The 16,732-nt window shown below is 39.8% G+C and overlaps 1 protein-coding gene across 3 annotated transcripts in view; it reads right to left on the minus strand.

The window, feature by feature from the left end:
• kcnc3a (potassium voltage-gated channel, Shaw-related subfamily, member 3a) overlaps positions 1-16,732 on the minus strand; it is a 111,151-nt gene continuing 94,419 nt past the window's right edge. Inside the window, exons 5-6 of one of the 3 annotated variants that reach the window (XR_008365803.1) lie at positions 5,827-7,395; positions 1-4,114 (exon numbers count right to left, since the gene is read on the minus strand). Coding sequence is in view for 2 of the 3 variants with exons in the window: in XM_053514751.1 (XP_053370726.1) it covers positions 14,436-14,599 (164 nt within the window). In the remaining variant the exon portion in view is untranslated. Of the gene's footprint in view, positions 4,115-4,881; positions 7,396-11,183; positions 14,600-16,732 lie in introns of those variants that run through there. The other 2 variants (XM_053514748.1, XM_053514751.1) reach the window with 2 other exon arrangements.

Raw genomic sequence — 16,732 nt, forward strand, 5'->3', positions numbered from 1 at the left:
CTTCCAGACGAATTATTTTCTTTTTCGTATATGCAAATTAAAAAACGCCTGTAATTTACCGAGCACGTCCATACAGTACTGTGCAAAAGTCTTCCCCTCGTTTCTTCATAATAAATGATGTAGATTAAACTGATGAATGGGAACAAATGCGACAGACTACAAGTGCCTAAAGTTAAAATAAAAAAAACAATAGATAAAACCTCAGCAGCGATTTCATTTCCCCTCTCATCTGTTCCAACCATTCAGCATTCAGCATTAGGAGTACACTAATCACTGACCTGATCACCTGGACCTGTTTCTCACTGATTCATGCCTTAAGTTAGTTGTTTTGATCTTTAAATGATTTATAGGTCACTGTGTGGCTTAACAAATAATAAAGATTCCTCTGAAACTACTCAGGTACTGGGACTGGACTAAAAATACATGAGAGACAAAAAAGACCTTCAGAAAGTCTGGAAAACTATTCCTACAAGACAGTCCGTCTCTTTGAAAGCAAAATATGAAGAAACGAGGGCTGGATCAAGCACAGTACTGTAAGTCATTCAGTTACGTTGCACTGGCTAGTCACAGGTTATTAAAAGCTGTATATCATGTTTTGCCATGATGCCCAAACCAAACCTTAACATTTTAATGTAACATCTTCTACTCTATAGTCTTTGATTGTTTGTTATTATTCTAACTGAAACATAACTGTTAGTAATTACGTAGCTTTGCTCCAAAAGAACAAGAAGGAAGGATTTTAACAGAAAAAACATAAAATAAATTTCTTTTTGACATTGAAGACCAGTTAGTAACAAATAATCTGATGGACTGATGCAACTGGTTGACTATTGGTATATATACTACAGCTTAAACCACTTCTTCACTGGTAATTTGGTGTGCATGGGGTTGCTGTATTCGATGTGTGTCAATGACATCATAGTTTTAATCTAACAAAAGAATCCTGGTACAGCCTATTTACATTAAGCTGATGGGCAAAATGATGATTAACAGTGAAGGTGACTTTGGAAATCTTACAATAACACAGTTCGACCACTGCGGCGTGGTGTGAAGGTAGTGAAGCTTCTGCTGTTATTTTGTCGCAAATAAATGATTAAACTTATTTGTACTGATTTACAGATGCCTTTTGGATTGCTTTCGTTAACATACTATAAGGCAACAGGTTCCTAAAACTGCTTAACCAATAATAACAGTGTCAAGAATAATGTATTCAAAATGGACTGAATTTTGACAAAAACACTGAAAAATATGATTTATGTAACGGCAAGGTGAAATCACGGGCAGAACTACCACTCGAGTAAGAAACATGTGTGTCTTCCATGGAAGACTTGTCACCTGCCCACTGAACGCGCTACATTTTCTTAATGTCCTACTGGACAAGTGGCGTCATTAGAGAATGGAATATTGAGTCCACATCTATGCTTCCTAATAAAAGTTCCGTGAAGGTTTGATCAAATTCACACAAATGGTTTCAGGGGACAGAAGTATAGAATAAAACGGACAGAGTTGAGGATGAAATAAAATGGACAGATAACGGCGATCTGCACTGTATGTGTCTCAACAATAAGTTGTTGTGGCGCGATAATAAATAATAACGAATAATGGTAGAAAGTTGTATTATTGGGTTATTTTACAAACTTGGTACAACAGACATTATATCAATGAGTAAACGCTACACAAAAAGAAGTCCAAATTGACTTTCAAACTTTTAATATCATTTTACACCTGCATCAGTAGCGTGTAAGGACCCACGGCATCCCAGGACGTTTAAAAGTCCTGGAAAGTTCCTTATTCATCTTTATCCTCGACTTTAACTGATGAAGTCCCTAAGTGACGTCTAATGAAGAGTTATGTGACAATCTGTGAATTTCCGGACCCATGGCATAATATGGTCACATGGTCATAATATGGAGACAAATATTTCTAATATGGTGGTGTGGTCTCGTATGGTAGCACATGTTGCACCACTGGCTAATATTAAAAAAGCTTGTTTCATTTCATCCTATTTAACAGCTTTGATGATCAAATAAAACTCTTAAAAATCTTATGTTTCATATTTAACCTGTTCTAACTGCATAAAACTAATTAAGAATATATCGCTGTGAGATATGTCGCATAGAGCTTTTAACCCTAAAATCTTTCCTAAGGTGTTCCATGTGCTCTGTGTTCCATCCCCTATCATTTCCCTTACAGGAGAAATGGGTCTGGGTTCTTTTGGGTATTTTTCTTTAACAGATATTTTGCTGTATTTTGCTTTAAAACACAACCGGGAATGACCTAAGACTTTTGCACAGTGAAGTTTAACGCAGGTTTCAACTTAAGCTCTTACAGCTTTGTGCTACAGAAATCCCTTTTTAAAAGTCTTTAATCGCACACAGGAAAGGAGCTCTGACCTGACAATGGTGTCAAAGGTCAACACGTCCTAAGTGCTTCTTCAGAGCAGTATGAATAAATGTGTAATTGCATGGATTGTGACCAACCGCAAATGGTGGAAGATGTAAATTCCCAGGACGAAAAGAGTTAAGATTAGGAACGGAGAGGAAAAAAAAAAAAAAATCTGGGAAAAAAATGGCGGTTTTTATTTTTGTATGGAAATGAAGAGCAGAACTAGTTTTATAGTCAATAGCAGGTATTTCTCAGGGGTGTCTAATATCTACACTCTGACTGTATCTCGCAGTCCTACATATATATCCCGTTTTTTTATTTTATTTAGTAAAACAAAATATAGGTTTTTTTTCTTATTTAAATAATATAACTTTTTTAATGTAGTTGCATATAACATAAACCTGCAAGGGATTTTGCTCTTTTAATAATTTCTAATAATTCCAAGCCTTCTTTTTTTTTTTTAGTTTTTTTTTCTCTTTTTGTTAAAGTGTGTGTGTGTGTGTGTGTGTGTGTGTTTGGGGGGGACGTTGGGTGAGGACTTTTTCGAAGCAGAGTCATGCAATTTTTTATCATGCTGGTAAACAAAGTCAGAAAATGCATTTCTTTCTCTTCTTTTTTTTCAATTTGCATTCGGATTATTGGTGTGTTTCTTTTTTTTCTCTCTCCATTTAAGTGTTTCGTTTTTGAAGTTCACCCCCCCTCTGTCCATCAACAGAAAGTCCACCGTGTCGCGTAGCCGTGGACGCGGTCAGGATTGTCCCGCGACCTGTACGCTCGTCATCTACCCAGGATTTAACGATCATTTGTTGTCGCTGTTGTTGTTTTTATTTTCATGCCATGCAGTTCAGCTACAGAGGAGGAGGAGGAATGCTGAGATGTTGGAGAGAGACACGAGAAAGACAGGGACGAAGGGATGCTGAGCGTCTTTCCCGTGTATTGTTTGTTATAGTCACATGCCAGTGAGTGGGTCATGGACGTGACCTGATGAGGATTCGCCCGTCTGAAGGATGAAACGAAAGGTCCGATGAAGGTTTTTTAGCTGCAGTACATGAGAGGAGAGTTTCATTGCAGACGCGAGTCCGTGCCAGACGCTGGCTCCTGACCCTCCGTCGTTTGGAAAGAGTGTGACGTCAAGTGTCGTCTGCTGACTTGGCTTTTTTTTTCTTCTTTCTCTCTTTAAATAGTGAGTGGCTGAATTGCATAGAGTTGAATCAAGCTTGGGAAACCTTCCATGGAAATTTCTTTGCCCTTAAAAATAAAAAGCGGTGAAGACAATCCCAAATCTTTAGCTTCCACCTATAGTGCATGCAAATGACTGTTTTTTTTTTCTTTTTTTAAGAAGATTCAATGCAAAGAGAGCAGATGAAACCGCTGAGTGCAAACGAGGGAAGGAAGTCTTTCTCCATCGTCATACTGATATGTGTGCGAATAAGCCCAGATTGAGACGACTGTCCGGTTTGGAAGAACGTAGAAAGTCCCGCCATCGTAACGGTGGAGTATGCCTGTGCTTGATCCATCCATTCAGGGGTTCCATCTATGAGCGGAGACACAAGCCATAATAGCACCGCTCCGTCTCCTTCCTCTCATCTTCTCTTCTCTTGTCTTCTCTCGCTTCTTTTGTCCTGGTGTGTTCTCTCACTTTATGAAGTTGGAATCTGGAATTATTTTTAGGCTGCGCTGCCGGATTTCGTCTTTACAGAGAGACAGCGGCCGGTTCAGAAACTCAGCACTGTAGGTTAAGAGAGGGAAAGGGAGAAAGAGAGAGAGAGAGAGACATACACAGACAGACCAAATGAGAGAGAGAGAGAGAGACCAACAAAAAGAGTGAGACAGGGAGAGGGACAGATAGCAAAGAAAACAGAGAGAGACAGATTTGGGAGAGACAGAGAAAGAAGTAAAGAGAGACAGAGAAATAGAGAGATACCAAGAGGGAGATGGACAGACAGCAAAGAATTAGAGAGAAAGAAAAGTGACGAACAAAGAGAAAAATAGAGAGAGACAGAGACCAAAAGAAAGAGAGCGGAAGAGAAGGGAAGAAATGGATGCAAACAGAAGAACAGAGAGACAGAAATAGAGACCAAGTTAGAGACAGAGAGAGAAAACAGAGATACAGACATGGGGGTAGACAGAAAGATGAGTAAAAACAGAGAGATGTGCGACAGAAGGAAGGGGAGAGAGACAGACAAAAAGACAGACAGACAAGGGGACACAGGCAGATAGTCAAAGAGAAATACAAAAACAGTCACAAGGACAGAGAGAGGACGATATAAGAAGATAGGGAAAGAGACAGAGAGTGAAAGAGACAGACAGACAGACAAGAGGTGAGATAGAGAGAAAGAGACAAAAAAGAGACATAGAAAGGCGTCCAGAAAGAGAAAAAAATACAAGAAGAGTCAGACCAGAAAAGACAGAGGAAGAAGACAAGGGCAAAGGTAGACAGAGAGACAAACAGAAACAAGAATGGGAAGGCAGAAGGAGTGACAGAGAGGAAGAGAGAAAGAGACATAGGATAAACAGAAAGAGGAGTATGTATGAGACACAAATAAGGAGAAAAAGAGAGAGTAAGAGACAGAAAAAGGGGAAAGATAGAGACAAAAACAAAGATGCAGAAAGACAGAGAGAGAGAGAGAGAGAGAGAGAGAGAGAGAGGAGAAAAAACACTTAGAAACTGTCATAGCAGCTGAAAAACAGAAGCTGGTAAAATATCATCATTGCAAAGCCAAAGCCGGAGACAAACATCTGTAAAGCACAGAACATCTGCACAGGTGTCTAAGAGTGACATCATCAACTAAAATCCAGGTGAAATGTCTAAAATGTAGAAAGCAAGAAAGAGAAAGCGGGCCGGCTCACCGTGACATGCACAACTACACACACACACACACACACACACACACACAAAGGTGAAAAACAAGCTTGTACTGTAAATGTCAAACACTCTCTCTGACACACACACACACACACACACACACAGGCACGCTCCCTAAGAATGAAAGATCCAGTCTTTGAGGGCCACAAGATCTGCTTGACATGAGGGGCTGAAACGTCTCCCATTTTCTTTCCTTTAAACCAAAAGCAGTCAGTGACTGAGGAAGAGTTTGAGATCTGGCAGGACCAGGGGCCTCGAGGACTGACGAGGAGAGGACGGAGCACAGGCTCGGCCAAATCCCCAGAAAACAAGGCTGCGTCCCAAAATGCCTCCCTATTCCCCATGAAGTGCCCTTACTTCATGACTAGATTACTTTACTGAACAGGGTGCCTACAACATAGGGAATAGAGAACCAGTGCACCATTTGAGACATGAACAGAGCGGAGGAGGGAAAGGAACCAAAGAAATAATCAAAAATAAAAACACACACCAAACACAAAGCAGACGGAGACACACACATAGCAAGGCACACATACGGAAGCACACGCCGGGTACGCAAGAACACACATCCTTACACTGAGAAGCCGATCAGCTTCCTTCCTTCCTTCCTTCCTTCCTGCTTTCCTTCCTTCCTTCCTTCCTTGCTCCTCTCTTTTCTCTCTCTCCTGTTTTCAGTTTTTTTTTTTTTTCCTTCTTCCTCAAACTCTCCTCCATTTCCCGGCGCCTTCTCTTCTGTTGGCCGAATCCTCTTTCAACACACACTCGTTTTTGTCCCTCACACACATACACTCTGTCCGTCTGTCTTTCGCTCTCTCAGTCCCACTCTTAATTACTGTATTTTTTTTTTATTAGGTGGCGGCGGTGGCTAGACATCCATTTACAGACAGATCACATTTTGATGTTTCTTTTCTTTCTTTCTTTCTTTTTTTTTCTTCTTTTTTTTTTTTTTTTTAAACATATCATTATCCAAGGAATTATTCATAAAAAAAAAGAATTAAATAAGAGTCAAAGTGATTGCGAGGACTCATAGAGAGAATAAAGCGTCATAGATTATGGCAAAATAAATAAAAAAAAAAAAGAAGAAATTACAAAAAAAAAAAAAAAAAAAAGCAGAAGGACAGTAGGAAAAAGGAAGACCTGTGGACACTTTAGGTTTAGGACACGTTCCTACTTAACCTCTTCGTCATCTTTTTTTTTTTTTTTTTAAATTATTTCTGCCTTTTTATTTAGAGTAGGCAGAAGTTTTGGAAGCACTGATAAAAGACCGACGTAGAGCGCGATACCTGAGTAGTGACGTGCGAGACAGAGAAGATTCTGGGTCACTTTTATGTCAAAAGAAATAAAATAAAATCTTTACATGACTAATGGTTGTTCGTTCAAAGGGGATGCTCTTTCCTGTGCCGACCTCCTCTGCATTTTTTTGGATGAATTGTTGTCCTCTCCTGCTCTCCTAAGCCTATAGTCTAACTCTTTTAAAATCTTTTGAATGGGGAAAAAAAAATAAAATAAAAATCTCAAGATGCACAAGGATGCAGGACGAAGCATTCCGGTTAGTAAGAGAGACAACAACATGCACTGCTGAAGACGTGAAGTCGTAGCATCGTCATCGTCTTACACATTCGTTCACGGTCATTATTTGCCATTATTTCGGATACAAAGACTAAACGTTTGCTACTGGTCTACATCATAGTGTGTGTGCTACATCAATTTAGGTCTCGTTAAAAACGCTCGACGGCCCGCGGGGGACGGGTTCGGCTACGAGCACCCGGCAGGCGGCGAGAGGCAAAGCGTCCCGCCGTCATGCGCAGGAAATCTGAATAATCTGTTCTGCATACTAAGAGAGAAGGAAAACAGCAGCAGAACTTGAAAAGTGCATGAAAAGAGAATATGTAAGGATTAAAAAAATACAAATAAAAAAAAAATAATCAGGAATAAAAATGCAAATAAGGTTGGAGAGGTTGGTGAGGAAGGAACCGTTGTTACAGGGAGGAGGAAGAAGAGGTGGGGGGGGGGAGGTGATTGACAGGTTGGGTGTTCGTTCGGGAGCGTGCACGTGAAGATGGAGTTTCCTGTTCTAGTTTACTTCACAGTTACAGCTTCTTTTTGCATATATCTGATAAGCAGTGGGCTTTCAGAATAGTTCTCTGTGAAAAGATGAAACAAAAAAATATCAATCATGAAATGATCACAAGGCTCCCGAGCGTGACAAATCAACCGTTACTACAATAGTTTACACATGCCCCGATACATTATTCCACAAAGAAATAAAAAAATAAAAAATAAACTTTTTTTACAGTTATTATGGTCTCTGCCACCTGATAGCATGTTCGCATGCACAATTTAGCCCCGCCCCTTTTAAATAAAAAAACTTTTTTTCTTCATCAAACACCTCCATCATGCAATATGTCACAAATATGTATGTGCATATGAATCTTTACACATCCATATGTACACACCCATATGAATATAGTACACATACATAAAGCTTCAGATAAAATCACTTATCAAAACATTCTTAATAATAATAATAATAATAATAATAATAATAATAATAATAATCATACAGACATTCCTTATTGCTCGCAAGAGAAAGGAAAAAAAACAACAACAACAACATGCATTCATAGAGTACAAAGTCATCGTTTAAAACTGTACACATCATTAAGACCTGACGTGGGTCTGAGGAACCGCTCCCTTAATCAGCACACGCACAGCGGTGAAGGCGTGATAAAGGGAGGACAAGGAGGAAGATGCGATGAGGATGTGATCAGCTGAACCGTCGATGCATTTAAAAGCAAAAATAATAATACAATAATAATAATAATAATAATAATGTCTTCATGTACGAGTGGAAATATGAAAAACACGTTCACCATGTTTTGCCCTGAAACTGCGTTCAAGTAAACACACCTGACTTTATGGGAACAATATGTAAAGTAAAAGCGTGAGAAAAACGTTCATGTTGGAATTTAATGAATAGTCTGATCTTATGCTAATTTTACACGCTGAAAAAGTCACCTGACTCACCCTAACCCTTATCTCATATCTGTAATATATAAGGCCCCCATGTGACCTGATTGTTTTTTTTTCCTTTGTGTATACAAAAATTTATATAAACACAAATTAATATACTGTGACCATGAGATAATAATACTGAGGACATAAGATAGCTACTGAACTTGTGACATTGTGGGGAAAAAAAATTCTAAGGATAACACGTAGCAGCCACGACTTGCTAAGGTGTGGGAATGAGATACTATCTTGTGGCCACAACTTACTAAGACGTAAAAAAAAAAAAAGATTGGCCGCAATTTACTTGTGTTGGAATAAGAGAGTATGTTGTGGCCACGACTTACTAAAGCTTTGGAATGAGATACAATGTTGTTGCTACGACTTACTAAGGTGTGGGAATGAGATACTATGTTGTGGCCATGACTTACTAAGACGTGAGTATGAGATACTATCTTTGGCCGCAATTTACTTGTGTTGGATTGAGATTATATTGGGCCACGACTTACTAAAGCTTTGGAATGAGATACGATGTTGTCGCCACAACTTACTAAAGTGTGGGAATAAGATACCATACTGTGTCCACACCTTACTATGGCGGGGAATGAGATATTATTTTGTGGCCCTTACTTACTAGGCATGATAGTGAGATACTATGTTGTGGTCATGACTTACTAAGGCATGGGAATGAGGTATCACGTTGTGGCCACAACTTACTATGCTGTGGCCAAGACTTACATGTTTGGGAATGAGGGAGTATGTTGTGGCCACGACTTACTAAGGCTTTGGAATGAGATACGATGTTGTTGCCATGACTGACTAAAGTGTGGCAACTCTTAGAATGTGTCTGCGACTTACTAAGGTGTGAGTATGAGATACCATGTTCTGGACATGATTTACTGAGGCGTGGGAATGAGTACTATACTAGGTCTGCGACTTACTAAGGCGTGGGAATGAGATACGTTGTGGTCATGACTTGCTAAGACATGGGAATGAGATACTACTGTATGTTGTGGCTATGAGTCACTAAGCTGTGGGAATGAGATACTACAGTATGTTGTAGCCACATCAGCAAGTCCTGGCCATGGAATGATTTTTCCCCAATGCCACCAGAGGAACACATTAAGACCACAAGATAACAATTTGAGATCATGAGATAGTAATGCTAAGATCACAAAATCATACTGTAATAACCACAAGTTAATGGGTTTCATCTCATAGTAAAAAAAAGACACACCGATTAGAATAGTTGGTGTTCCGAAATTGCCTGTAGTGTCGTCGTCTTCTTCTTCTACTGCTTTTGTTAGGGTTAGCCATAGCGGACCATTCGTCTCCATTTAACAACCAAATTGCGTGAGTGTTTGAGGGTGTGCGTGTCCTACAATGGATTGGGATCCTGCCTTGTGCCTGAATTTATTTTTATTATCTTGCATCCATAATATACAGTGGATGAAATAAGTATTTGATCCCCCACAGATTTTCTAAGTTTGCCCACTTACAAAGAAATTAAGGGTCTATAATTTTTATCATAGGTTTATGGTAAATGATTGAGACAGAATATCAACCAAAAATCCAGAAAAAGCACATGATACAAATGTTATAAATTAAGTTGCATTTCAATGAGGGAAATAAGTATTTGATCCCCTACCAACCAACAATAATTCTGCCTCACAGACTGGTGATGTGCTCTTGTGGTACACATATTAATTTAACAAGGTGCTCCTAACAACAATGTGGTATGTGTATAAAAGCCACCTGTCCACAAAATCTTCCATTCAAACCTCACCACCATCGGCAAGACCAAAGAGCTGTCAAAGCAAGTCAGGAACAAGATTTTAGACCTGCACAAGGCTGGAATGGGCTACAAGACCATCAGCTAGAAGCTTGGTGAGAAGAAGACAACTGCTGGATTATTTACAAATGGAAGAAATACAAAGTAACCATTAATGGCCCTATATGCAAGATTTCACCTCATGGAGTCAGAATAATCACGAGAAAAATGAGGGGCCCAGGACTACACGGGAGGAGCTTGTGAATGCTCTCCAGGCAGTTGGGAGCACAGTCACCAAACAAAACATTGGTAACACAATACGCCTGCATGGATTGAAATCCTTCAGCACAGCCAGGCTTTCCCTACTCAAGAAGACACATGTACAGACCCATCTGAGGTTTGCCAATGAACAGAGATAGATTTGGATAAACTGGGGTGGTCAGATGAGACCAAAATTGAGCTCTTTGTCATCAACTCGACTTGCTGTTTTTGGAGGAAGAAAAATGCTGACTATGACACTAAGAACACCACAGTCCCTACAGTCAAGCACAGAGGTGGAAACATTATGCTTTGGGTCTGTTTCTCTGCTTAAGGTACAGATTACTTTGCTGCACTGGGGGGCCAACGGATGAGGCCATGTGTTGTACAATTTTGGGTGAGAACCTCCTGAAGATGGGTTGTGGATGGGTCTTCCAGCAATGGAAAATTCACGGAGAGAACTGTAACTTCGAGTTGCCAAGCCACAGGCAAAAAACCTTAAACATTTAAAATCTGTAAAGAATAGTGGATCAAAATGCATCCCAAGATGTGTGCAAATCTGGTAAACAACTACAAGAAACGTCTTCCCACTGTGCTTTTCAGCAGGGGTTTCTCTACCGAGTACTACAGTAAGCCATGTTTTGCTTGGGGATCAAATACTTATTTCCCTTATTGAAATGCAACTTAATTCATAACATTTGTATTATCTGCTTTTTCTGGATTTTTGGTTGATATTCTGTATCAATCCTTTACCATAAACCTATGATTAAAATTATAGAACCTTCATTTTTTTTTGTAAGTGGGCAAACTTAGAAAATCTGTAGGGGATCAAATACTTATTTCCCCTACTGTATTCCTTGTATCTACACTACAATATGTTGTTGCCTTTTATTATCTTATGGTCTCAATTTAACAGTATGTGGCCTAGATGTATAAAATTTTGAAGCCTTAATGTATTATTCAGTATACTGTACATGTTTTCTTGTGGTCGTATTATATTATTTTATAGCCTCAATGTTATATATTTTCAACATATGAGCCAGATGTGTCAACAAGGGAGATAAGGGAGCAACTTCTGGTTTAGTTTTTGAAGCGGCCAGTTCCACGAAGAATCATAAATTAATGTTAAATATTTTGCAACATTTGTAATATTTTTGGGTGGCTGGAACAGATTATCTGCATTTATATTATTTCATGTATGAAAACGAGTTTCACAATACGAAATTCCGCCTAAAGAACTACGAAACAGATTAAATTTGTATGCCGTGGTACCACTGTATTATGGCGACAAGGCCATAAGATCATATATTTAGCATTGAACATGGCACGGTGGCGTAGTGGTTAACACTGGCCTCGCAACTCTAGGGTTAAGGGTTCGAGTCCTGCCTTGGATCTGTGGGGGGTGGAGTTTGCATGTTCTCCCAAAGCTTGGTGGGTTTCCTCCCACAGTCCAAAGACATGCCGATTAGGCTAATTGTTGTCTATAAATTGCCCGTAGTGTGTGAGTGCGTGCTTGTGCCCTACGATGGATTGGCACCATGGTATTCCTACCTAGTGCTCCGAGTCTCTTGGGATAAGCTCCAGGCCTTCCGCGACCCTGTACAGTATAAGCGGTATTTGTGATTGCAAAATAATTAATAGAGTTTTAAAACTTGAACGTGAGTCAACAACATAAGTATAAAATGTGTGATATGACACTTTTCACTACTGTAGTGTTACCCATGCCTCCTTATGCAAATCCTGTGGCCTGAATGTCATAATCGCCACTGGGGCTACTGGTTACTTAGCTTGTGGCCTTGAAATAATATTTCACAGCCTCCATAAATGTATGCTATCTCATGGCCACTTCTTATGAAACAATAATAATCCAATAATCCCCATAAAGACGCGAGACTCTGCATATCAAAGACAGCTAATAATTATAACCATGTGCACAAAACATGGCAAATAAACAAGATACCGCATTTCTGCTGATCTCTTTAAAACATGCGCAAACCTCAGATTCATACACATTACTTTCTGCAGTGATTTTTACATTTTCTATTTCTTTAACGTTTTTGGCTCGTCCTAGCACTGAGTGTGTGTTTGAGTGAGGGGGGAAAAGAGACAAGACATGATCGTCGAGGCAGGCACCGTCAAAATAAAATAAGGGGACACACATATACATGCTCTACCCACACACACACACACACACCAGGCAGGTATGAATGTAAAATTGTACAAATCTTTTTTTTTCTCTATACATATATATATATAAAAAATCAATGGTTTGAAATACAAAAATAATATTCATAATATAACAAATAGTATATGTTTCAATAGAACAGTGGATGATGAAGGTTTGTTGCAGGATCACAATTAAAGTGAGCGCTACTGACAGTTCCTTTACATTCGTTCCCACGGAAGAGGGGAAAAAAATAAAAAGGGTGGAGAAATTTTCTAAGCCAGCATTGCAGGGGAGGATTTTGTTAATAATGTAGAGACAGGCTTAGATCTGGCATCAAAATGTCTGCAAGTACACACACACACACACACACATACACTCTCTTTTATCACTTTCAGCATTAAGTCTTTATTTTTCTTCTCCTACTGACCGCTTGTCAGTCCAGCATCCAGTCAACGTTCCCTCCTTTTTTTATTTTGGCGGGAAAGGGAAGATCGGCATCCAAGAGACAGAGCAGGCAGATAAAAAGGGAGAAAGGGGAAAAGAGAAAGAACAAAAAGGAGAAAAGAAAGACAGAAAGAAAACAAGGAGGAAATAAAAAAAGGGAACGTAAAAACTTACTGCATTCAAACTATAGGAATTACAGTAACTGGTTGGATGAGAATAAAAATGAGAATGATCTTGATGATGATGATGATGACGATGGACAGCAGAATAAAGAGAAGTTCTGTCTTTTTGTTTTTTTTTCCTTTGAGAGTTCAGTTTCTCAGCACCCCAGCTCGACTTCTTGTCTTGATATGTCTTGATATTTATGATCAAGTAATGTAGGAAGAAGGAGATTGTAGAGTACGACGTTCCCTTCATGCACTAGGATAGAAAAAAGGTGGAGCGTCCTGAAGCGGTGCAGAAGGTTACATGCCCTGGATAAAATGACCAACTTTTTTTTTTTTTACAATGTTTTCGCAACCCTTTGCACCCAACCCGCTGGTCACGCAGTAGTGATTAAATAGTAATGATGCTGAAAAGCATATTTACATGGACTCAATGTCCTGGTCCTGCCCATCCAGAGACACCCAGCCGGTCCGTATTGCAGTTTCCCGAAGCCTGGTACAAAAATAGAGCACTTCTTACTGTATATGTGCATTTCCTTTTTTTTCTATTTTTTTTTTCTTCCTCAGGCGCTTGCTGATGGGTTGAATTGCACCTCCTCGAATAGACAATGATAATAATCATATATATTTTTTAAAAATAACCAGACGTCTGTTACATGCTGATGAGATGATAAACGTGTCCTCATTATGTTCACGTACCAGTTTTGTGTTTAACCCAAAGAAAGTGAATAATTCTACTACCAAAAGCAAACAAACAAAAACGAAAACAACACTTGGATCAGCTTTTCTTTTGAATATTTCAAGGCAAACCTTATGGATAGTCATTTCCTTGGTGATTTACTTAATTATATTTGCATGCATTAGAGTTTCCTACGTACGAAGACGGCATCTGTGAAGCTTTGCTATCTGATGAGGTAAAACCTTATGCTCTCGTTGTGCGTCTAATGCGCACAGAATCTATAATTCCATCAATCAGGTGGGAGAAAAGCCGTCTACTCTTAGTACTCACTAAAGTGACTAATTGATTTCAGCATAGAAATAACCTTACTGTTTGTTCTGAAGCCAGGATTTATAGCAAAAGCTTCAATATTGCTGATTTTGCCTGTACTTTTGTCTTAGGAATTGCGACTTTAAGCTTTGTGAAGTTTCTTCAGCGGTTAAAGCTTTGGGATCTCCACCCTCCAACCCCGTGTATCCCACCCCTGGTGAAAAGCGTGAAATTCAACCCCCTGCTACAGTGCGAACAGTTATTATCATCATTAGCTTCATGGTGCATTTGCTTGCAGTGTCTCTATTTTGGTGCATGTTTTTATGAATTTTTTTATTTTGGTTGCTTGTTTTTGTCTTGGTCGCTTGCCCTCCACGTCTGTGCTACAAAATGGATGGGATCGGAGAGCGGCAGCGGCGGAGAGGTCCGGGAGAGTCGTAGGGTTCGTAGGGGGCGCTGTTGATAGGAGTGATGGGGGTCAAACGCAGAGGTGCGCCCGTCATCCCAGAAATGTTGTTCAGGCTCCGGGACTTTTCGTAGCCAGCAGCTAGAGCAAGTCGTGGGGCGGGTGGACAATGAAAATGTTTGATTTTTGTTGTTGTTTCGCAAGTTAAGTGTAATGAAAAAATGAAATGAAAAGTTAAGCCATAAGAGAAAGGTGGAATTTTTTTAAATTGCCAAAGCAATGGTGATATGATAAAAAAGAAAGAAAAAAGGAAGGGGGGCAAACGAATCATGTGTATATGAAACACAAAGGCAGACAGACAGATAGACAGACAGACAGACAGACACAGACAGAGACAAGGACAAAACAGGAAAATGCGAGTTATGAAATATGTCATCAAATTATCTTCTTTTGCTTTTTAAAAAATGCTACAGCAATGATTTGTTTTGAAAAAAAATAAAAGCACTCCCAGCCGCACACAGTGGCGATGGAGGTCGGGCACAGGTGGAGCAGGTGGATGAAGCACCTGATGTGTAACTCGGATACGTGAGTCGTGAGCTCAAGAAAGGCGAGGGGGAAAAAATCACAAGTGCGAGTTTGGCATCCAGGTGTTTGATCCAGTCTCGGACAGGGACGCTCCGCATTCTATACATCCGCAAGGGGACAGACAGACAGACAGACAGACAGACGGACAGGCAGACAGCAGCCTGAGAGCTCTGTGCACAAAGCTCTAAGGCTGAAGTCTCGTCCGATGCTCTGGACCCTGTGAAGCTCTCGTGAGCACAAAAATGTAGGCAAATTCATGAATATAAGGTGTTGCTTATAGAAAAGTACAGTAAACAACAGTGCAACATGGTAATAGCGTAGATAAATGTGTGTGTGTGTGTATGTGTAACAGGAATGAGCTTCACGTGGTCCAAAAGCACGTTAGAGCTTTCCTTCCGCATCCGTTTTCATCCTTGTGCTAACATCAGTGTTTTTTCAGCTTGTTTTTTGTCCAGTCAAAAGTTTGGAATACCTTTCGTTATAGTAACTGTGCATTTTTATTTCATTTTAATTCTCTGAAATGATTTAAAAAACACATCAGCCTATAAAAACAATTGAGAGTATTCATATATAGGGCATTAAGAAACTGGAACAGATTTCAGGATTGGATAAAGGTTGGATCTTGATCACTAATTAACTAATTTTTCACTTCTAGCCCACTTTGTCAGAAGAGAACAGGCCGAACGCAACGGCATCCTGTACACATATCCATGTATCTCACGTCTTTTGTAAAAAGAACACTCAAGCATCTCTTGTTTACTGTTGGGTTACATCTATTTCATTTTCTTTCGGAAAAAAATGCATGGCCCTGAAAAACAGTCAAAGCAGTCCAAATGGTTCTATTTTTTTTTTTTGTTTTTTGGAGCATTGATGATGGGGAAGTCGGACTGCTGCGTAAAGTCTTCTCCAGCACATCCTAAAGATTCTCAATGGTCTGGACTCCACGGTGGCCAAACCATTTCTCCATCTGTGAAAATGATATCTCGTGCTCCCTGAACCACTCTTTCACTATTTGCGCCCAATAAATCCTGGTATCGCCCTCCTGGATTATGGCCATGCCATCAGGGAAGAAAAAATTGAAACATTCATGGAACAACTTGGTCATTCTGCACATCCAGGTCATCACTTCTTTTTTTGTGTGCATGTAACGTTGCAGAGCCTAGACCAAACCAAATCTAGCAACTCAAAACAGATCATAAAACTGACCCCAAAGTCTGGTACGGGGGCCACTAGGCACTGGAAAAACACCATGTGGTTTGATGAGTCCAGATTTACCCCATTCCAGAGTGATGGGTGCATCAGGGAGAGGCAGATGAAGTGATACACCCATCACTCTGGAACAGGGTAAATCTGGACTCATCAGATCAGGCAACCTTTTTCCATTGTTCCACAGTCCATTCCTTATGCTTTCTAGCAAACCGAATCAATTCTTAAGGCTACACAGCAGTTTAGTCCCAGTCCCCTTTGCATAGTGCTTGGGGAAAATTTCCCTACTTTCACTATTAAACAACGCTGTGAGTGCAACTTTTTTTTTTCGTTTATTAGTATTAGTAGTTTTCTTTGCTTGATGCGGGACCATAATGTGACCCTTCTGAAACATCTTTGCCATGACCACAGGATATGTCTTCTGACATGGCTGTTTAAGAAATGAGAAGCTCTTCACTGTATCAGTTCGGGTTAAATGACATG

Source organism: Clarias gariepinus, chromosome 16, assembly GCF_024256425.1.
Source record: "Clarias gariepinus isolate MV-2021 ecotype Netherlands chromosome 16, CGAR_prim_01v2, whole genome shotgun sequence".
Lineage (NCBI taxonomy): Eukaryota > Metazoa > Chordata > Actinopteri > Siluriformes > Clariidae > Clarias > Clarias gariepinus.